At 36.4% G+C, this 17359-nt stretch overlaps 1 protein-coding gene across 6 annotated transcripts in view; it reads left to right on the forward strand.

The window, feature by feature from the left end:
* Ccser1 (coiled-coil serine rich protein 1) overlaps window positions 1-17359 on the forward strand; it is a 1196027-nt gene that overhangs the window by 762409 nt on the left and 416259 nt on the right. For 5 of the 6 annotated variants that reach the window (XM_031382062.1, XM_031382066.1, XM_031382068.1 and 2 more), the window contains one exon: window positions 877-921. The exons of the other annotated variant lie outside the window; for it this stretch is intronic. In XM_031382062.1, coding sequence (XP_031237922.1) covers window positions 877-921 — 45 coding nt within the window. The remainder of the gene's footprint in view (window positions 1-876; window positions 922-17359) is intronic. 6 annotated transcript variants of the gene reach the window in all.

Consider the following 17359-nt stretch of genomic DNA (forward strand, 5'->3'; position numbering starts at 1 on the left):
GGTATATGCCCAGGAGTGGTATAGCTGGGTCCTCCGGTAGAACTATGTCCAATTTCCGGAGGAACTGTACAGGCCTCATTCTTATAACTAGAGAATTATATTTAGGATGCCATCTCGTCATCACATCTATTTGGTATAATCATGTAATATTTGGAATATATATATATGTATGTATATATATATATATATATATATGGAAAAAATATATATTCCCACAGTCTAATATGATGCCTGAATCAGAGTAATCATTTAACAAATGACATTATAAGATAAAATTGAAAAGAAGAAAGGGGAAAAGTTAGAAAAAAGATGAGAAAATAAGAAATATGAAAGAAATTGAGTGCTGTAGCATTGCTTGTTGTTACTATAACTGCAGGTAATGTGACTTTCACTTCATTTCTTCAAGACACGTAACCACTGCAGAAAAAAAATATCATTTGGTTTTGATAGTAAATCAATCTTTAATATATTCCCTTATTAAGTTTCATTGACTCAATGAAGATAGATTACAAATAATCATGGTATGGATGGATAGATAGATGATAGATGATAGATAGATAGATAGATAGATAGATAGATAGATAGATAGCAGATAAGCAATGAATAAATCTATTTGTCCATCTTGTGTCACAAAATCATTTTGTAGTTAGCTTGATGATAAGTAGGTTAAACCTTCTGTCTTGAAAGCAAAGTTTATATTTGGCTAGGCTTACATTGTCTACTATAAAAAAACACTCAGAACACTAGCGAAGGGAATTTCTCTCTGAGCACTAAATTCTGAGTATTTTCCTTTACTATAGTGTTATTGTGATAGTACTGATTATGAGTTGATTCCTTGTGTATAGTTATGTATTATACATATTTATTATCTTCCAGGGATTAAGCCTGAAACGACTGGAGGCTGTCCAAGGAGGGAGAGAGGTAAGAAAGTATAAGGGGATGACGTGAAGGAAGAAGAGAAAATGGTTGAGGTGGCATGGTGTTAGTGGCTAAGGACACTAATATTGTAAATATATATGAACATATATGTAAATACATACACACATATATACATATATGTAGGAGTACATATATGTATATATTTTCTCACATATTCCCATTCATTCTGGTTATAACATGTTATACATATTTTTAAATGAAGATATGATCTATATAAGTAAACAAATATGCTTACTTCTTTGAAGTTGAAGAAAATACAGTTCATATTGGTAAGGAAGTTGAGGAAAATATTGTTCATCTTGGTAAGGAAGTGTTTCTATTTGAATGGGTTTCCACAGCAGCATGTCCTTCAGAGAGCTCAGAAAAGCCTTTTCAGCAGAATTTGCAACAGAGTATTTAAAATACCTGTTGTGGAATTAGCAGAATTTAAGTCAGAATGAGATATGCACAAACTTGGTTTGCAGTCCTGGTCACACCAAAGTTCTTAAATCTTCTTTAATAAATGCTGATTTCATCAAATGCTTTATAAATATAGTAAATTTGCATTGTAGGGGTATAGCAATATGACATCATATTATGAATGCGTTTATCTTCTAATCAAAGGGTGATGACAACTGCTGACATTCTCTGTTCTTGATGTCGGAAAGTTTGATACTAAATTCTAAATTGACGGGAGGGGTGGGAAGGACAGAATATTTGATTCCACAACTCAGTACTTTCTTTGTAAAAAAGTTATTATTATTTTCTGTGAAATTATTTAACCAATTATTGGCAAAAGTACAGGTGATTTGCTCTTACAAAATAAGAAAAAGATCTTCCCCCATCACTTGTGGTTTCTCTCTCTACAAATGGACTTCTGTCTTTGTGAGTAACACTTGCTCCTTTCTTCCCTGATCTAATTTTTCACGGGTATTTTCTCTTTCTGCTTATCATTTCAAGTCTCCCTCCCTTACTATTGTTTTTCATTCAAAGGAATATACTTTCTCTTAGTGGCTGACATCAGAGAAACAACTGGAGAGGGTGAAATATAGATGTATTCTTTAGGCATTTTTCATGATGTAAGAACCATGACTCCAGACACATCACAACTGATGCACATATGCACTCACAGAAGAGTAGGGAGCATGTATGGGTCTACAGAGTCATGTAACTCAAATTCTATTGCTACAAATGGAAAGTGCACACAAAATCCCACCCCTAACATAGAAGCTATTTGCAATTGATAATTGTGGGGAAAGGAAAAACCTGTTTTGTCCACTGAGTGTGTTAACCATAACCATAATCTAGGGCAGGCTCCATACTCAGGAATAGATGGCAAATACAACATAGTCAATGCACTTTCTGTTTCAGTATCTTTTTTATAGTTTTTCTGTTTTGTTTTGATTATTTTTGAGAGAGACAGAGAGAATAAACATGAAAGAAGGTGACTCCGTAGGTAAGTGGTAGGATCTGGGAGGTGTTGAGTAAGGGAAAGTCATGACCAAAATATATTGTGTAAAAAATATAAACATTTAAATTAAAATGTATTGACTCTCAAGCATCATGAATTCTCAGTTCTTTTATTGATTTGCAGTTCTAAAGGAGAAAAACAGGCAGGGATACTTGACATTTTGTCAAATCCTAATCAAATTCATACCATGGATCGGCAAAATCTTACTCACAAGCTAAGAATACCAAACCATTAAATAATTATAGTTATTAAAAGAAAAGATAAGGGCTGGAAGGATAGCTTGACAGTTAAGAGCACTTACTATATTCTAAGAGAAGACCCAGGTTCTGTTCCCATCATTCACATAGCAGCTTAAAGCTATCTGTAACTCCAGCATCAGAGGATCTGATTCTTTTTTCTGGCCTCCATTCACAGACATTGCATGCATGTTATCCACGAGCATACATAAAGAAAAAACACCCATATACAACACACACACACACACACACACACACACACACAGAGACACACACAGACACACACACACACATCCCCGTCCACATACACACACACACAGTTTTAAAGTAAGGAAAATTTTATCCCAACTTTTAGAGCTTTAATGACAATATACAGTTAGCTAATACATAGAACTTAAACATCATCAAACACACTCTTAATCAAAGTCTCTATACAAATAAACCAAAAATTTAAAGATATTTGAAGTTGTATAAAAGCTATCCATCAAGATGGCTCTGCAAGTAAGGGTTCTTTACTTGAAATCTCTTTCAGCATGACTGAGTGTGGTCATGGCTCTTCAGGAAGATATCAGAGACTCTTATAGGTGCAGTGACTGCTTTTCTTCAGAAGTCCTAACACGTGTTGTCTTACAGAGCACACTGATTTCCTCCAATGTGATGGTTTCTACAAAGCAGCACTGCTGCAGGTCCCCCGTCCTTATTCAATGCTCTCAGGAACATAGTATGGCGGAGGAAACATTAAATTCTTGCACCAATAGGGTAATGTTTTTAAGCAATGGTAAACACAATTCATTTCATCAGGAAACATTATTTTTAAAATTAATACTACTTTTAAAACACAATATTTGGTTCTCACTGAAAAGAGTTCTCATTAAAGTTTGCTTCAAATTTTCACATTGCCTCCTATTTTAACTTTTCCTATAAATACAGTTATGTGTAAGGAATATATCAGTTGTGTGCTTTAAATTAAAATATATTTCCTCACAAGTATTTTATGGCTTATGAAAAAATCTAATAATATGTATATAAAGCATATACCATGTACATTTTATATTTATGTATACATACATACACACACATATATATATATATATATATACATCTGTATATATACACCCATATATATGTCATATATGTATATACACACACACAAATATATATGTGTATGGATATATATATATATATATATATATATATATATATATAACAGAGAGAAAGAAAGAGCACTAAAGTGTGGCCTCTAATAACTGTGAATACAACTTAATCATCAAATCAATACTAGCTTAACAATGAATTTTTCATTTGACCCTTTCTTTTCTCTGAACACAGAAAACAAATATGGGCAATTAAAATTCAAAATAACTCCTTTATTTCCTGTTGGGGTGTCTCTCACAAGTTCTGAAGCCTTTAATATTATCTAACTACTCAAAGTTAACTTTATCCATTAATTAGAAAGTGATCTGTCTTATGATAACTAACTTTAGAGAAGCTGGAGATAATTAGACAATGTCTGCTGGAAACTGTTTTTCTCAGTCTCAGAGGTAGCTCATCTGTAAACAAAGATGCACTTACCATTGAAGTAATAAAGTGAAAAACAGAGTTCTGGGAATGTAGAAGTAAAGTTTCACAGTAGAATAAGACAGCCATATTCCAGCTCCTATAAGCAGCAGCTTCAAACACTGAGAAGTTGTGTTCCAGGGATACCCAAGGACATGATGTAAAAAAACAAAGTTCTGGTGGTTAGAGTGTTGAGACAAAATGATCAAGCTATTCTGACTAAGCTAAGTAAGGCCAAAACAAAAATAACTGGTGGTCACAATGACATCAAGGTCCACAAAAACAAGATTAGCAATTCTCAGAAAAAAAACCCAACCCCTCTAGTGGTGAATTTCGAAAAAGACCACAAACTGTCACCCTTTACTCAGCCCCTTCCCAGAGACTTTTCAAGGACAGGTACCAAGCTGGATAGGGAAATTGGCTGACTAAGCCAAGAACAGCACCCTGAGCAAGCCAACCAATGCCTGATAAGATCCTTTGTCCTGTATTCCACCAACCAGAGTAAGCCAGCTAGCCTTGTTGCAGGAATCTGCCCTCTGTAAATATGTATGCTTTCTGTGTTCAAGGTTGACTCCCCCCTGTGAGGGTGGGCAATCCCATGTACATGGATTAATAAACCTCATGTTATTGAAATGATCTACTGTCAATCTGTGTTCTGTGGGGTGAGCCAACTTTACAACAACCATCATTCTAGAATACGACAAGTCACATGAGTCTTCCTGACTACTCCTGGCTATTCTATAAAGTGTGCAAGGTAGAAAGAAATGCAGTGTTGTAAATTTTAACATGAGTGTTTTAAATGCCCTGCAAATAATCACTTACAATTTCTCCCTATGAACCCATCTTGACTGATAAAGATTTACCTACAGTGATGATGCTTAAGATGAATTACTTTGTCCAAGTTCAAATGACAGATATTCCCAATAGGTGTTGATGGATGCAATACTAAGGACCAATTGGCAAATATTTATAAGAAGGTTTAAGAAATGTCAATGAAAGATGTTCTATTCACTTCTTGAGTTAATGACAACAGCTTGAGCATGCATGGAATATTGAACTAGGCAGCAATGTGCTATTTAGATAAGTAGAGAATCCTGTGAACAAGCTAACAAACATGCAGGAAGGCCAGATTTGGACACCACTGTCCATGCAAAAATCCACATTTCTCACTTCACAGGGAATAAGAGATGGCTCCTTCTGGGGGCAAACATGAGTGACCATGTCCCAGAAACACAGATTTAGGTTACCTCAAATTCCCTCTTTCTTCTTGGACTCAATTTCATGAAATTTTATACTAAAAGAAGGAAGAAAGTCATAAATCTAGGTGCTTTCAAATTCATTGATAGGGTAAATGTGGGTTTTGCACACAACACATAAATATCATCTATAGCCCTCAAATTTTGTCTTAGTCTTTTGGTTGTTGGATAAGTAGGATTTTGTTAAGAAAATTCAATCAACAGTTTTCACTTGTTATCAGATGATTAGGTCAATCTTCTTGGAGTGATGGCCAAAAAGAAGTATTCTTTAGTGGCTGAAGATAGGTCAAGATAAATACTAATTAGGTTCTGGACATGAAGCAACCATTTTTTCCCCAGTCTTCGAAGTTTTAGTCAGTTAACTGGCCTTGGTAGACACTCCACCTCTTCAGACATTCTTGATCACGCAACTTCTTTTACTGTATCAATTATACACTATACATTGATTGTGTTCCCAGAGGAATTGGGATGAGTAGTAACAGAATGTCTGTATTATAGTGGAATACATTTAAAAAGATAATAGGTGAATAAATTGTCAAGTACCTAGGTCTTTGCATGTTGTTATATGTATGCTGCATGTAATCACTTGGCATGCTTACTGTGAAGGAAAGGTATTGAGAATGATATATAAAATGTGACCACATAACAATGATCACCTCATGGTTATGAACTGGGGTCCTCCATCCAGTGGAATTCACAGTTCATTCAAAAGCCTCAGTTAGGCTTCACTAATAAAAATATAGATGGATCAGTTCTCTCAGAAAACTTATTTATATTTACACTGGTTTTATGAAAATACCAGGCAAAATTAAAGTGTTATTTTTTATCAGGTTTTTTTTGAGGAGGTGTATTCTTCTGTAATTTTAAAAGGCATTATAATTTGTAAATATACATTTTTCTGTTGATGTTCTACTTATGGTGAGTATTATTTAAGCATGAAATATCCTCATGACTGTAATTATTTCATTATATCTTGAATGTCTTTGGTCACTAAACGAAGAAGAAGGGACTCCAGTTTCTCAGGGCATCACCATATTCATAGGTGTTGCCACAGAAAACACTAGCAGAGAACTGGAGAATCACCTGGATCCTCCAGTGCAGGAGACTGAGCTTTCCAGTGCTCCCTACAATGCCTTCCCAGACAAAGATGCAAACAGACAACAGAGGAGGCTTAGGGATGATTGTCAAAGGGATGAAAATGAGGATGTGAGAGCAGAGAACCTGGTGATTGTAGCTTTTACTAACAGGCCATGGAAGCTATGATCTGTATGGGAGGAGTCAGCCTTCAGCAAGGAACTGCAACTTAGCCTTTGATTTTGGTCATCCGAAAAGGAAACAACATTCTCCATTCTATTACTGTGGGGTTTACCTTTTCCATCAGTTAAGGCCTTAATCCCAGGATATGGGTTTAGGAAAGGAAATACTTCACCATGTTCTTTAATGTTAGTTTTCCTGTGCCTTTGAGTCAGCAATAAGCTATCCTGAGCTGGCTTATTTTTATCTACACAGTGACAAGAAGTTTGAGGACTAAAGGTTTGAAAGTTTTAGGCTGCCTTTGAAAACTTGTCTCCCCTCTCCCAATTGCTTAACTTGTTACCTACCTGATCGTCAGATGTTCCCAGCTGGGGCAAATTGACTAGGAATACAGGCAGCATAGGCAGCTATAAATAGACTTTCAATACTCATGACTAGAGTTGGGGATGTCCAGAGGGCATCTTTGGTCCCCTACTGTGAATAGTTGCCTTCTTGCCATCAGAAATTTGTGTGTGCTTTAAAGAGTACAAATGGTTGCTTTCAGCACTAAATGTATCTTGCCATTAGAGAGCCTCCTAGGGCTAGATGCTCTCTGATGCTCCATCATGCATCCATGAGGACATGGAAAAAATGGATTGAGAGGATGCCAAGTGTCAAATAGAGCCTTATATCCTTTCTTTAGTCCTCATTCATCTTGCCCATAAAAACTTGAAGATAGCTGGAAAAACTAAGATGCAACCAAGGGGCCTTTTCTTAGAACTATTTCTTTGCTTACTAAGCATTAAAAGGCAAGTAGCTGGCAGTCAGAACAAACAACCAGTGGTAAAAGGAAACATAATATACTGAATAAAAACATCTATTTTCAGTTAATTGTCTTTAAAAAGTGAAAGTAACACTCCACAGAACAGAGGAAAATTCTTCCTACTGGGGAGGGTACAGAGCTGGGATCTGTCCAAGTTCTTGGAGAAACTAGGAATTTTATACTCTATTAAGAGTGGTATGTCACAAACTTAGAATGTATTTTCCCATTCCTTGTACTTAAGTGAAAGCAGAAAAAATATTTGATGTTTTAATACCACAAAGTTTAAAATCACTACATGGTAAAGAGCTCCTCCAGGAAAAAAAGAATACCATCAAATGAAAGGACAGGAGCCAGGACGTAGGACATTTTGGATGAAAATGAAAGTACCTATCTACCTACTTTAGAATCAACTATTTTCTAATTCCTGTCACACACAACACAAAAGAATAAATGTTTGTTTATTTATTTATTCACTCCTTTTATATCCCAATGACAGCCCACCTCTCCTCTTGGTCCCCTTCTCACACAGCTTCTCTCCTTTTCCTCCCTTCCTTTCTTCTCTGGGAAGGGGGAGGCAGTCTCTGGGTATCAATGCATTCTGGCACATAAACTCACTGCAGGAGGAGGCACATCCTCTCCCACTGAGACATTGAGACAGTGAGACAAGGTAGCCCAATTAGGGTAAATAGAAGACAAGTTCTTAAAAGTGACTCAAAGCAAAGAAAATACCAGTCAAAAAACATACAACTCTGGGAAAGTTGCCCGTATTTACAGATATCAGCATCTGTTTCCATGACGTGGCCGACTACTCAAGCAGAATCCCGGAGGTGGCATAAAGTTTCTTGTTCTATAGTTATGTCTGTTTTCTCTTGGTTTCATACCTTCCTATGCTTCCCTCTCCCTAAACTAGTAACCAGAATGCTGCTTACTACTCAGGGTTGCTGCTTGTGGGCAAACTCCTAGAATAAAGAAAAGAGGCTGAGGGAAGAGCCAGATTCAGAAACCCTTGGTGTTGCAGATCTGTGAAGGCAAGTACACAGGAGCAAAACTCGCCCAAGCACTCACTGTTCACATTCTTTCTTTTATATGGCTGTGACTAGTGATGTAGGACAAGGAGTGGACCAATTCCAGCATGGAGACTCAGGGGAGGCTCAAATCCACTCCATGGGAACAACTGTATAGCAAAGTTATGACTATTTCAGATGAAACCAGAGGACCTGTGTGGAAGGAGGCTATATGGACTGAAGCAACATGTCTACAAGTATCATTTTGTTTTGTTTAATGATCAAGTGATGAGATAAACTAAAAAAAAAAAAGAGTAATAGTGTCAAAGTCCACTTTTTTCAGAGGTGAATTTTTTGGCCATTTGAAATAAGAAGTAATTTATTTTCTTGGTTGTTGTTCTCCAATTCTAACCATTCTGTTTTATGTTTGTTTCATCCTGTTGCAGTTGCAGCTTCTTCCCTGTAACTTTCTTCCCTGTAACATAATTGCCTCTATTCTCTACTTAATAGCAAGATAGTACTTCAGGTTTAGATGGTGCAGCATCAGTGCTCCTTCTTCTAGGAGACATACAAAGAGAAGACTGATTCCTCTTCCCTCAGGAGGCACCAGCTGCCATTAGCTTCTTAATTAGATACAGACTCATGATGTGTAAATGTAAATGTTGTTTTAATTTCCTCAGTGCATGCTATGAGATGAGAGCTGTACCCAATCTGTGACAATACATATCTTGGGCTGAGCCCAGAGTGTGTTTCCTTCTGCCTGCCTGCCTGCCTACCTGTCTGTCTGTCTGTCTGTCTATGTATCTATGGTATCTACATATCAATTTATGTATGTATGTATGTATGTATGTATGTATGTATGTATCTATCTATCTATCTATCTATCTATCTATCTATCTATCTATCTATCTATCTATCGGCCTAGTCCTGGAAACTAGCCTCATCACAATTTAATCTTCTTCAAGCTCAGAACTTCAAGGCTTCATTCCCCAGACTTTGTCAGCTAGCCTACCCCAAGAATATTTCATCTTCTGAGATTTACTACTGAATAATCTTACCCTTTCTAGATCTTTCTGGCTGCCTGATTCCACTTAGTTTTTCTGGCTCAAACTCTTCTTCAGACTGACTGCTTCAAATTGGCTTCTCTTGGTCTCTTACTTAATTGCTCTGCTTGGCCTCAAAGTAACTCTGGCAATCCCTTCTGATCTTCTAGCTCCTTCTCATTCTCTGGCTCATTCATTCAGTCTTCACCTGCAATCTGTCTTTGTAAAACTCTCCCAGTATACTGTTTTTTCTCTCTCTGTCCCTCTCTATCTCTCTGTTTCTCTCTGTTTCTATCTCTCTTTCTCTCTCTTCTCTTAAGTTGCCTCTCTTTTCTCTTGTTTTAATGAGCATTATGTATATCCTTTCTCTGACTCATTCTGTCAAAGCTTTCTCTGATTCATCATTTTGTCTATCTCACAAATAGTAGTCATTTCTTTTGTTTGTTTGTTTATTTGTTTTTGTTTTTTGAGACAGGGTTTCTCTGTGTAGCTCTGGCTGTCCTGGAACTCACTCTGTAGGCTGGGCTTGCCTGGAACTCATAAATCTGCCTGTCTCTGCCTCCCAAGTGCTGGGCTTAAAGGTGATAGCAGTCATTTCTAAACATGGCTACTTCCTTCTATAAATGAATTTTACTCTAAAGACATCTTCTAAGGTCATGTCTGTATTCTATCCAGAGGTATTACTCATGTGTGGTATGGTTGTAATCCAGTCAGATATACAACCTAGATCTTTGGATGTGATCCCTTACCAGTGCAGCCATGTTACTGGATTAAAACTCCTCTACACAACCAAGAAACTTTGAGATGAATAGTATCTGAAATTTAAATAGGCTCAGAATATTATTTATGTTATATCTGTATATCGCTTTCTAGATAAAGTCATAAATTATATAAAAAGCAACTGTTACTCCTTTACCTAGGATATAACTATGGAGAGAATATAGAGTGAAACACAATTGACTTTTTATAAAGCAAGAATTTAAAGTAGCTAATGTATGCTTTGCCTTGTTCTCGACTGTGCCATGGGGCATAAGTTGACTAATTTATTTCTATTTTAGTTTATTTTAAAAATTGTAATATTAAATGGTGTATTCTTTACTCCATTTGACTATTACAAATAGAAATGGTGAAATTGTTTAGTGACAATAATGATCTCCAAGTCCAATGTCAGTGAATGTGAGCAGCAAGAAAGTTTCATTGTTACTGTGACTGCTTCCTTGAGTTAGTAGAGAGAAGCAGAGCTGTCTGAAGCATGACATTAACCAGCACAGATCTCAGGCAGAGTACTGCCTTTTCAAGACAAACCCTTGGGGTTCTTAGTTGTTAATTAGTTATATCATTAAGTTTGTCACATTGTATAGTGGCTGATTGTGCTTAGCTCTGTCATCCTGTCACTCACAGAGCACAAGTTTTATTCAACTTTATCCACTAAACCCTGTCTCTTTTCTCTTCTTTTCTTTTCTTTTACTTTCCAGTCTGTTTTTTAAAATCCTTCTGTCATGCATTACATCACAAGTGCAGTTTCCCCTCCCTCCACTCTCCCAAGTTCAACCTCTACCTCCCTCTCTTCCAGATTCACTGCTCCTGTTTTAAAACAAACAAACAAACAAAGAAAACAAAACAAAACAACAAAAAACAACACCAACCAAACGAGAAAGACAATAGCAAAACTAACTAACCAACCCAGCAAACAAATAAACAAAACCCAACATCACCAAAACAAAACAGCAGACCTCCCAGAGATATTCACTGAACACAGCATAAAAAAGTTACAATAAGACTAGTCACAAACCCTTATATCAAGGCTGACTGAGGCAACCTAGTAGGGAGAAAGGGTCCCAAGTAAAGGCAAAGGAGTCAGAGACATCCTCTCAACACATACTCTGACTGTAAGGAGTCCCTCAAAAACACCAAACTACACAACTTTAACATATATGTAGAATATATAAGTCAGAACATTGAGGTTCTCCCTAATTGCTGCTTCTGTCTCTGTAAGCCTCTATGAACACTGCTTAGTTGGTTCTGTGGACTTTATTTTTTGGTGTCCTGCATCTTTTTTGGCTCCTACAGTCTGTTCTCTCTCTCTTCTGTGGTTTTCCCGTGGCTCTGCCTAGTATTTAGATGAGCAATTCTGTGTCTGTGCCCATCAGTTGATGGATGACACTTCTCTAATGATGACTAGGCAAGGTATTGATGTATGAGTATAGCAGAATACCCTTAGGCCTCATTTCATTGACTTCCCCTCCGCCAGTTGTATATGGTTCTATCCTTGATCTCTGGATTGTCCTGTATCTGTTTTCTGGACATCCAGACTTTGTCAGGTATAGGCTTCCTCTCATGGGTTGGAACTCGTAAACCAGTCAAGTGGCCACTCCCATACTTTCTGCACCTCAATTACCATAGCACATTTTGTTCACAGGGCAAAGGTTTTGTGGCTGGGTTGATGTCCCAGATCCACTGCTGGAAGCCTTGCCTGATTATAGAAGGCAGTCCAGGCTCTGAACTCCTCCTTACTAGGATACTCTGATAAGGTCACTCATATATTACAGGGAATTTCTACTGAACTAGATTTCTACAGTGTTGCCCCAAATTCCACTCATTTTCCCTTTGCCCCTCCAACTCCCTGCCTAATCCTTCCAGTTTCATTCCCAGCCCCACCTCCAGGCAACCCATATAATCTATTTCCCTTCCCAGGAGGAGCCAGGTGTACCTGTCCCCTCTTGACCACTGTTTATTACTGTCTGCAGACTGTAGCAAAATTATCTTTTACTTAACAGTTAATATTCACTTATGAAGGAGTACATAGCATGTTTGTCATGTAGTGTTACTTCACTCAGAATGATCTTTTCTAGTTCCAACAATTAACCGCAATTTTCATGCCATTGATTTTTAATATCTAAGTAATTATCCATTGTGTAAATGTATCACATTTTCTTTATCCATTATTCAGTTGTAGGACATTCACTTATCTTCCACTTTCTGGATATTATGAATTTCAGTGAACAAATGTGATAACTTCCTGAAGAGAACAATGGTAGCACAGACACTAAAAACAACAATCGATTAAGGGTACCTCATGAAACTGAAAAGGTTCTATAAGGCAAAGGATACTGCCAATATAATAAAATGATAGCGTCTAGAATGAGAAAAAAATTTCATCAACTCCACATTCAACAGAGGACTAATATTCAAAATAAATTAAAAGACTCCAGAAACTAGACATCCACAAACTAAATAATCCAGTTAGAATTGGGGTACAAAGCTAAACAAAGAATTTTCAACAGAGGAATCTCAAGTGGCTGAGAAACACTTAAAAAATGCTCAATATTCTTAGCTGTCAGGAAAATGCAAATTAAAATTACTTTGAGATTCCATTTTATACCTGTTAGAATAGCTAAGTTAAATAACACAAGGGACATCTCATGCTGGCTAGGATGTGGAGCAAGGAGAACACTCCTCCATTATTGTTGGGAATGCAAACTTATATAGCCACTATGGAAATAAATATGGCAGTTCATCAAAGAATTGGGAATCAATCACCTCAAGACTCAACTGCCGCTCTTAAGTGTATAGCCAAAGGACACTCCATCATGCCACTCAGCCTGTATGGTTTCGATACCAAAAGTCCCAACAAATCTTTGTTGAGTTGTATCTTATTCTTTTTAAGATCTGTTAATTTTGAGATTAAAGCAATCCATGCTAACTTCTTTCTATTCCATGCATTCATGCATCTAATTGGTGTTCCTAATAGTAGTTCATTGATAATTAAATATAATAGTAAAGTTAATAAGTGTGTTTAATTTCACACACCCCTATTGTATTCAAGTTCAGAAGATGCTAGGAATTCTAGACCACATCCTAAGAGGGATTGTTTACAAGGAGGCTTTAAATGTGGTTGAGCTTTTTCATTTGTTTGTTTTTAATTTGCTAAGTTTTGGAATTTCAGAGCTAATGAATTTTAAAATTTATCTACTGTTTCAGGCAGTGCTAAGTGAACTGGTTGAACTGTCTGTTTTCTTTTATCAGCATTAAATTATGATACAATCATCTTCAGCTGTAATCTCCCTTGCAATAAATAACTTCGATTTAGGCTTGGTGAAGATTAATGGATTATTCACAACTGTATAAGGCATGCAATTCAGAACATGGAATTTGCAATGACATCGCCAAATGACACTTAAGCAGATCGATGACAACTTTAAAAAGTCACTCTTTAACTGATATATAAGTATAAAAACTGAGCGACTGTGACAGTAGTATGTAGAAAATAATAGTTATGGTGCAATGAAAATATTTCATGAGCATTATTCATAATTTCCCCCAATATGTTCAGAAATTAAAGGGAATCTCTACTTTAAAACTAAAGTAGAGATTATGTGTCTTATGGGAGGTCATAAATTTGAAGGCATTAAGTAGCAAGCATGCTTAACTCTCCTTTCCAACTCTTAGCACCACTGCCAAGGAGCTAACACCCCAAATTCATGAGGTAGTCTGTAATAACAAAACACCAAGCCAAATGGGCTCTCTTCCCAGAAAATCACTGAAGCAAGAAACAAGCATGGCAAAAGAGATGGAAAGAAGAGAGAGAGAAAAAAAGAGAGAAACAAAACCTGGAAAGAAAATTAGATAAGTAGAAAAACTGTCTTTTATATACAGCGAAAGAAAAGCACTTCCCGCAGCCCACTTAGGGAAAGACCATAGTTAAAGCATAAAGCACACTTTTTGACTATGAGCAAAGTCAAAGCCACCTTATTTCATAGAACTATAAAGCACTTTATAGCTTTGCTCTTCAACCTTAAAGCCATCATAGACATAGTTTAAAAAAAGTTATGTTCTGATATTGCTGGGATAGTTTTATCACCAAGCTATTGTCAAAGCAATTTTTTTGGTCTCCATGTGTCTTTAACTGAGTAATGGGCTATTTGGAGCAAATGGGAGTAAGGCCAGTTCTTATATATCACTACTAAATGATGACATAGCGCAGGTTTTGACCCTGTGTTGGTCCTTGCTTTTTGACAGATGTTTATTTCTTTCTGGCAATCTCATGCCGCTGGCAGTTGTGATACTCAATTTTGTGCTAAGATTTCTTAGTCCTTTGTTTCAAACCAGATCTCTATCCAGACCCATGTGTTTGCATACTTACTGGGCATTTTTATTTAACTATTCTAAATACTCTGAAATGCTTGCAAAGACAACAGATTCATAATCTTGCTTTTCTTTGTTCTGCCCTTCTCTCTTAAAGAGCTTTCTTCTCTGCTGTCCATTTGATTTTATGATATCAAATCTTAGTTCAGAAAAATCATATTCATGATTCTTTCCTCTTCCTCTCAGAGACAGGTTAAATCCTGATAGACCCTTAACTTCAGACATGTCAGTGTCTTTGCTCCTCTCTGTCCAGCAAGTGGTCAATAAGGTACTAGTTCCTTATAGAGCAGCTCTCTTTTCTGGATATTTTTCAGTCTCTCATCTCTGCCTTCTCCGAATGGATCTTTTCATGTTTCCCTAATATAGTTATGAGACTTTATTCCTGTTAGACCAAGATAAGGTTAAAATGAGCATAGTAACCAGAACTTTAAAGAAAACAGGCTTCATTTGTCAAATTCAAATGTTTAGAGTTCTCCACATGTCTCAACTGCAGCAGACCCATTTGTTCTTTATTTACAACTTCTCAAAAGATTATTTCCTTTAGGAGGTGAAATTATCCTTCTAAAACTTTAGTTTTCTAAGACTCATGCACAAATTGCTACATTGTAAAAATAGTAAATGGTTGAAGCATCTCTGTTTTTCAAACTCAAACATGCTTTAGGGAATTTTTGTGTCTTTTTGGTTATGAGAGCTTATTTCAGGAGGCTAGAACCCTGAAAACATTTCATAGCTTTGTTAAAATCAATGTAAGTCATTGCATGGTGTGTTAAATTTCAAGGATGGCCTTTCTGAGGTTTTCAGGAATGACCACTAGATGTCACCAGCACATTTCTGATATTAATTTCTAGGCAAGAAAACTAGCCCTTACTGCAGGCCTACTGTGTGCCATCCCATTTTAAATACATCTACAGACTTGGCATTACTATGAAAGTAACTTGAATTTTAGTTCATGGGATGATGAATGTGTGTGTGTGAAGTGAATGCCATATAGAAAAGGGAGTAGGATCTCAGTGTATGCAGTCACAACCACCGATCAGTGTACAGTGCCAGGTATGTTGGCTTTATAATCAACAGCACAAGCCACCTTTGCAAAAATTTTAAATATTTATTAACAAAATAACCTATAATCAAACTAAGCATTCTAACATACCCCAAGTTAAAAGTCTGTGACTTTGTTTCTGTAAACTTTCACTAAATTTAAAAGTAATTATCATCCAAATAAATATATTTAATTATTTATAAAAAGTTTTGAACAAGAACATTGTTTTTTTTTTTTTTTTTTTTTTTTTTTTTTTTTTTTTTTTTTTTTTTTTTGGTTTTTCGAGACAGGGTTTCTCTGTATAGCCCTGGCTGTCCTGGAACTCACTCTGTAGACCAGGCTGGCCTTGAACTCAGAAATCCGCCTGCCTCTGCCTCCCAAGTGCTGGGATTAAAGGCGTGCGCCACCACCGCCCAGCTAAGAACATTGTTTTTAATATGTTCTCAGCTGCCGGGCTGTGGTGGCGCATGCCTTTAATCCTAGCACTTGGGAGGCAGAATCAGGTGGATTTCTGAGTTCGAGGCCAGCCTGATCTACAAAGTGAGTTCCAGGACAGCCAGGGCTACTCAGAGAAACCTTGTTTCGAAAAACAAAAACAAAAACAAAAACAAAAAAAAATGTTCTCAGCTTTCTTTAATTGTATCACTTTACATACACTCTTTATGGATAACTCACTAATTAGTGCTCACGTAGTAAGAAAAGATAGTTAATACTAGGAAGTTTCTTATCAGCCAATGATGCTGTGTTGGTCCAAATTTAGGATCACTCTTCTACTAGGTTACCCACTCTTTAGGCTAGATGTCAAAAGCATCTCCATGCATCATTCTTTGATATTGTCACTCATCTCTTCTTGGAATTTAAATACTGAGAAGAATATCTCCAAGTAAACCTGAAGTTCACTGTGTCTCCTGGCCCACCACTCAGGACATCTTGCTGTCCAGTACCTAGTTCAGCATCTGGAGAATACCAAACAAGGCACGGAGACTTGAGAAGTGTCTTTGTAAATATTTCTTCTGGTCATACATTTTAAGAAAAAAAAAATGATGGGATCACCCTTGGGTCAGAATGCAGCCTTTGAGAAAAGCCAATCCCGTGCACAAAAATCATCACACAGATGACAGAAGGGTGGGACAGCCATGATCCCTTAAAGTTTACAATGTATGTGTAGTCAATTTCAGTGCCATGCTTGAGTCTTTAAATTTTCCATCAAACTCAGTGATTATTTTATTCTCTCATTGACAATTTATTATAGATGATAAAACCTATCAACTAAAGTCTTAGGTTTATATACAGAAAACTTTTCTTTTGGAAGTTTTAAAGGTAAAGGATTACTGTAGCCATGCAAACACTGTATATTCCTTCTTGAGCATTTGTCTGAATGATATTTGTAAATCAACTTATTTTAATTTAGACTTAATAAAATAAAAATAACACATTAACTGCATTAAATTTTGGGAAAAATTTTAACTTAACCTTATGACAAAGTATAAAAATCTCATTATTAAAGTTGAAAAGCTTATTGAGGGATAAATTATATATTTTTTATTATTAGCCAGAGCAATTAGGCAACAAAAGGAGATCAAAGGGATACGAATTGGAAAAAAAGAAGTCAAATTATCACTATTTGCTGATGA

Source organism: Mastomys coucha, unplaced genomic scaffold (genome assembly GCF_008632895.1).
Source record: "Mastomys coucha isolate ucsf_1 unplaced genomic scaffold, UCSF_Mcou_1 pScaffold20, whole genome shotgun sequence".
In the NCBI taxonomy this organism is placed as follows: Eukaryota; Metazoa; Chordata; class Mammalia; order Rodentia; family Muridae; genus Mastomys; species Mastomys coucha.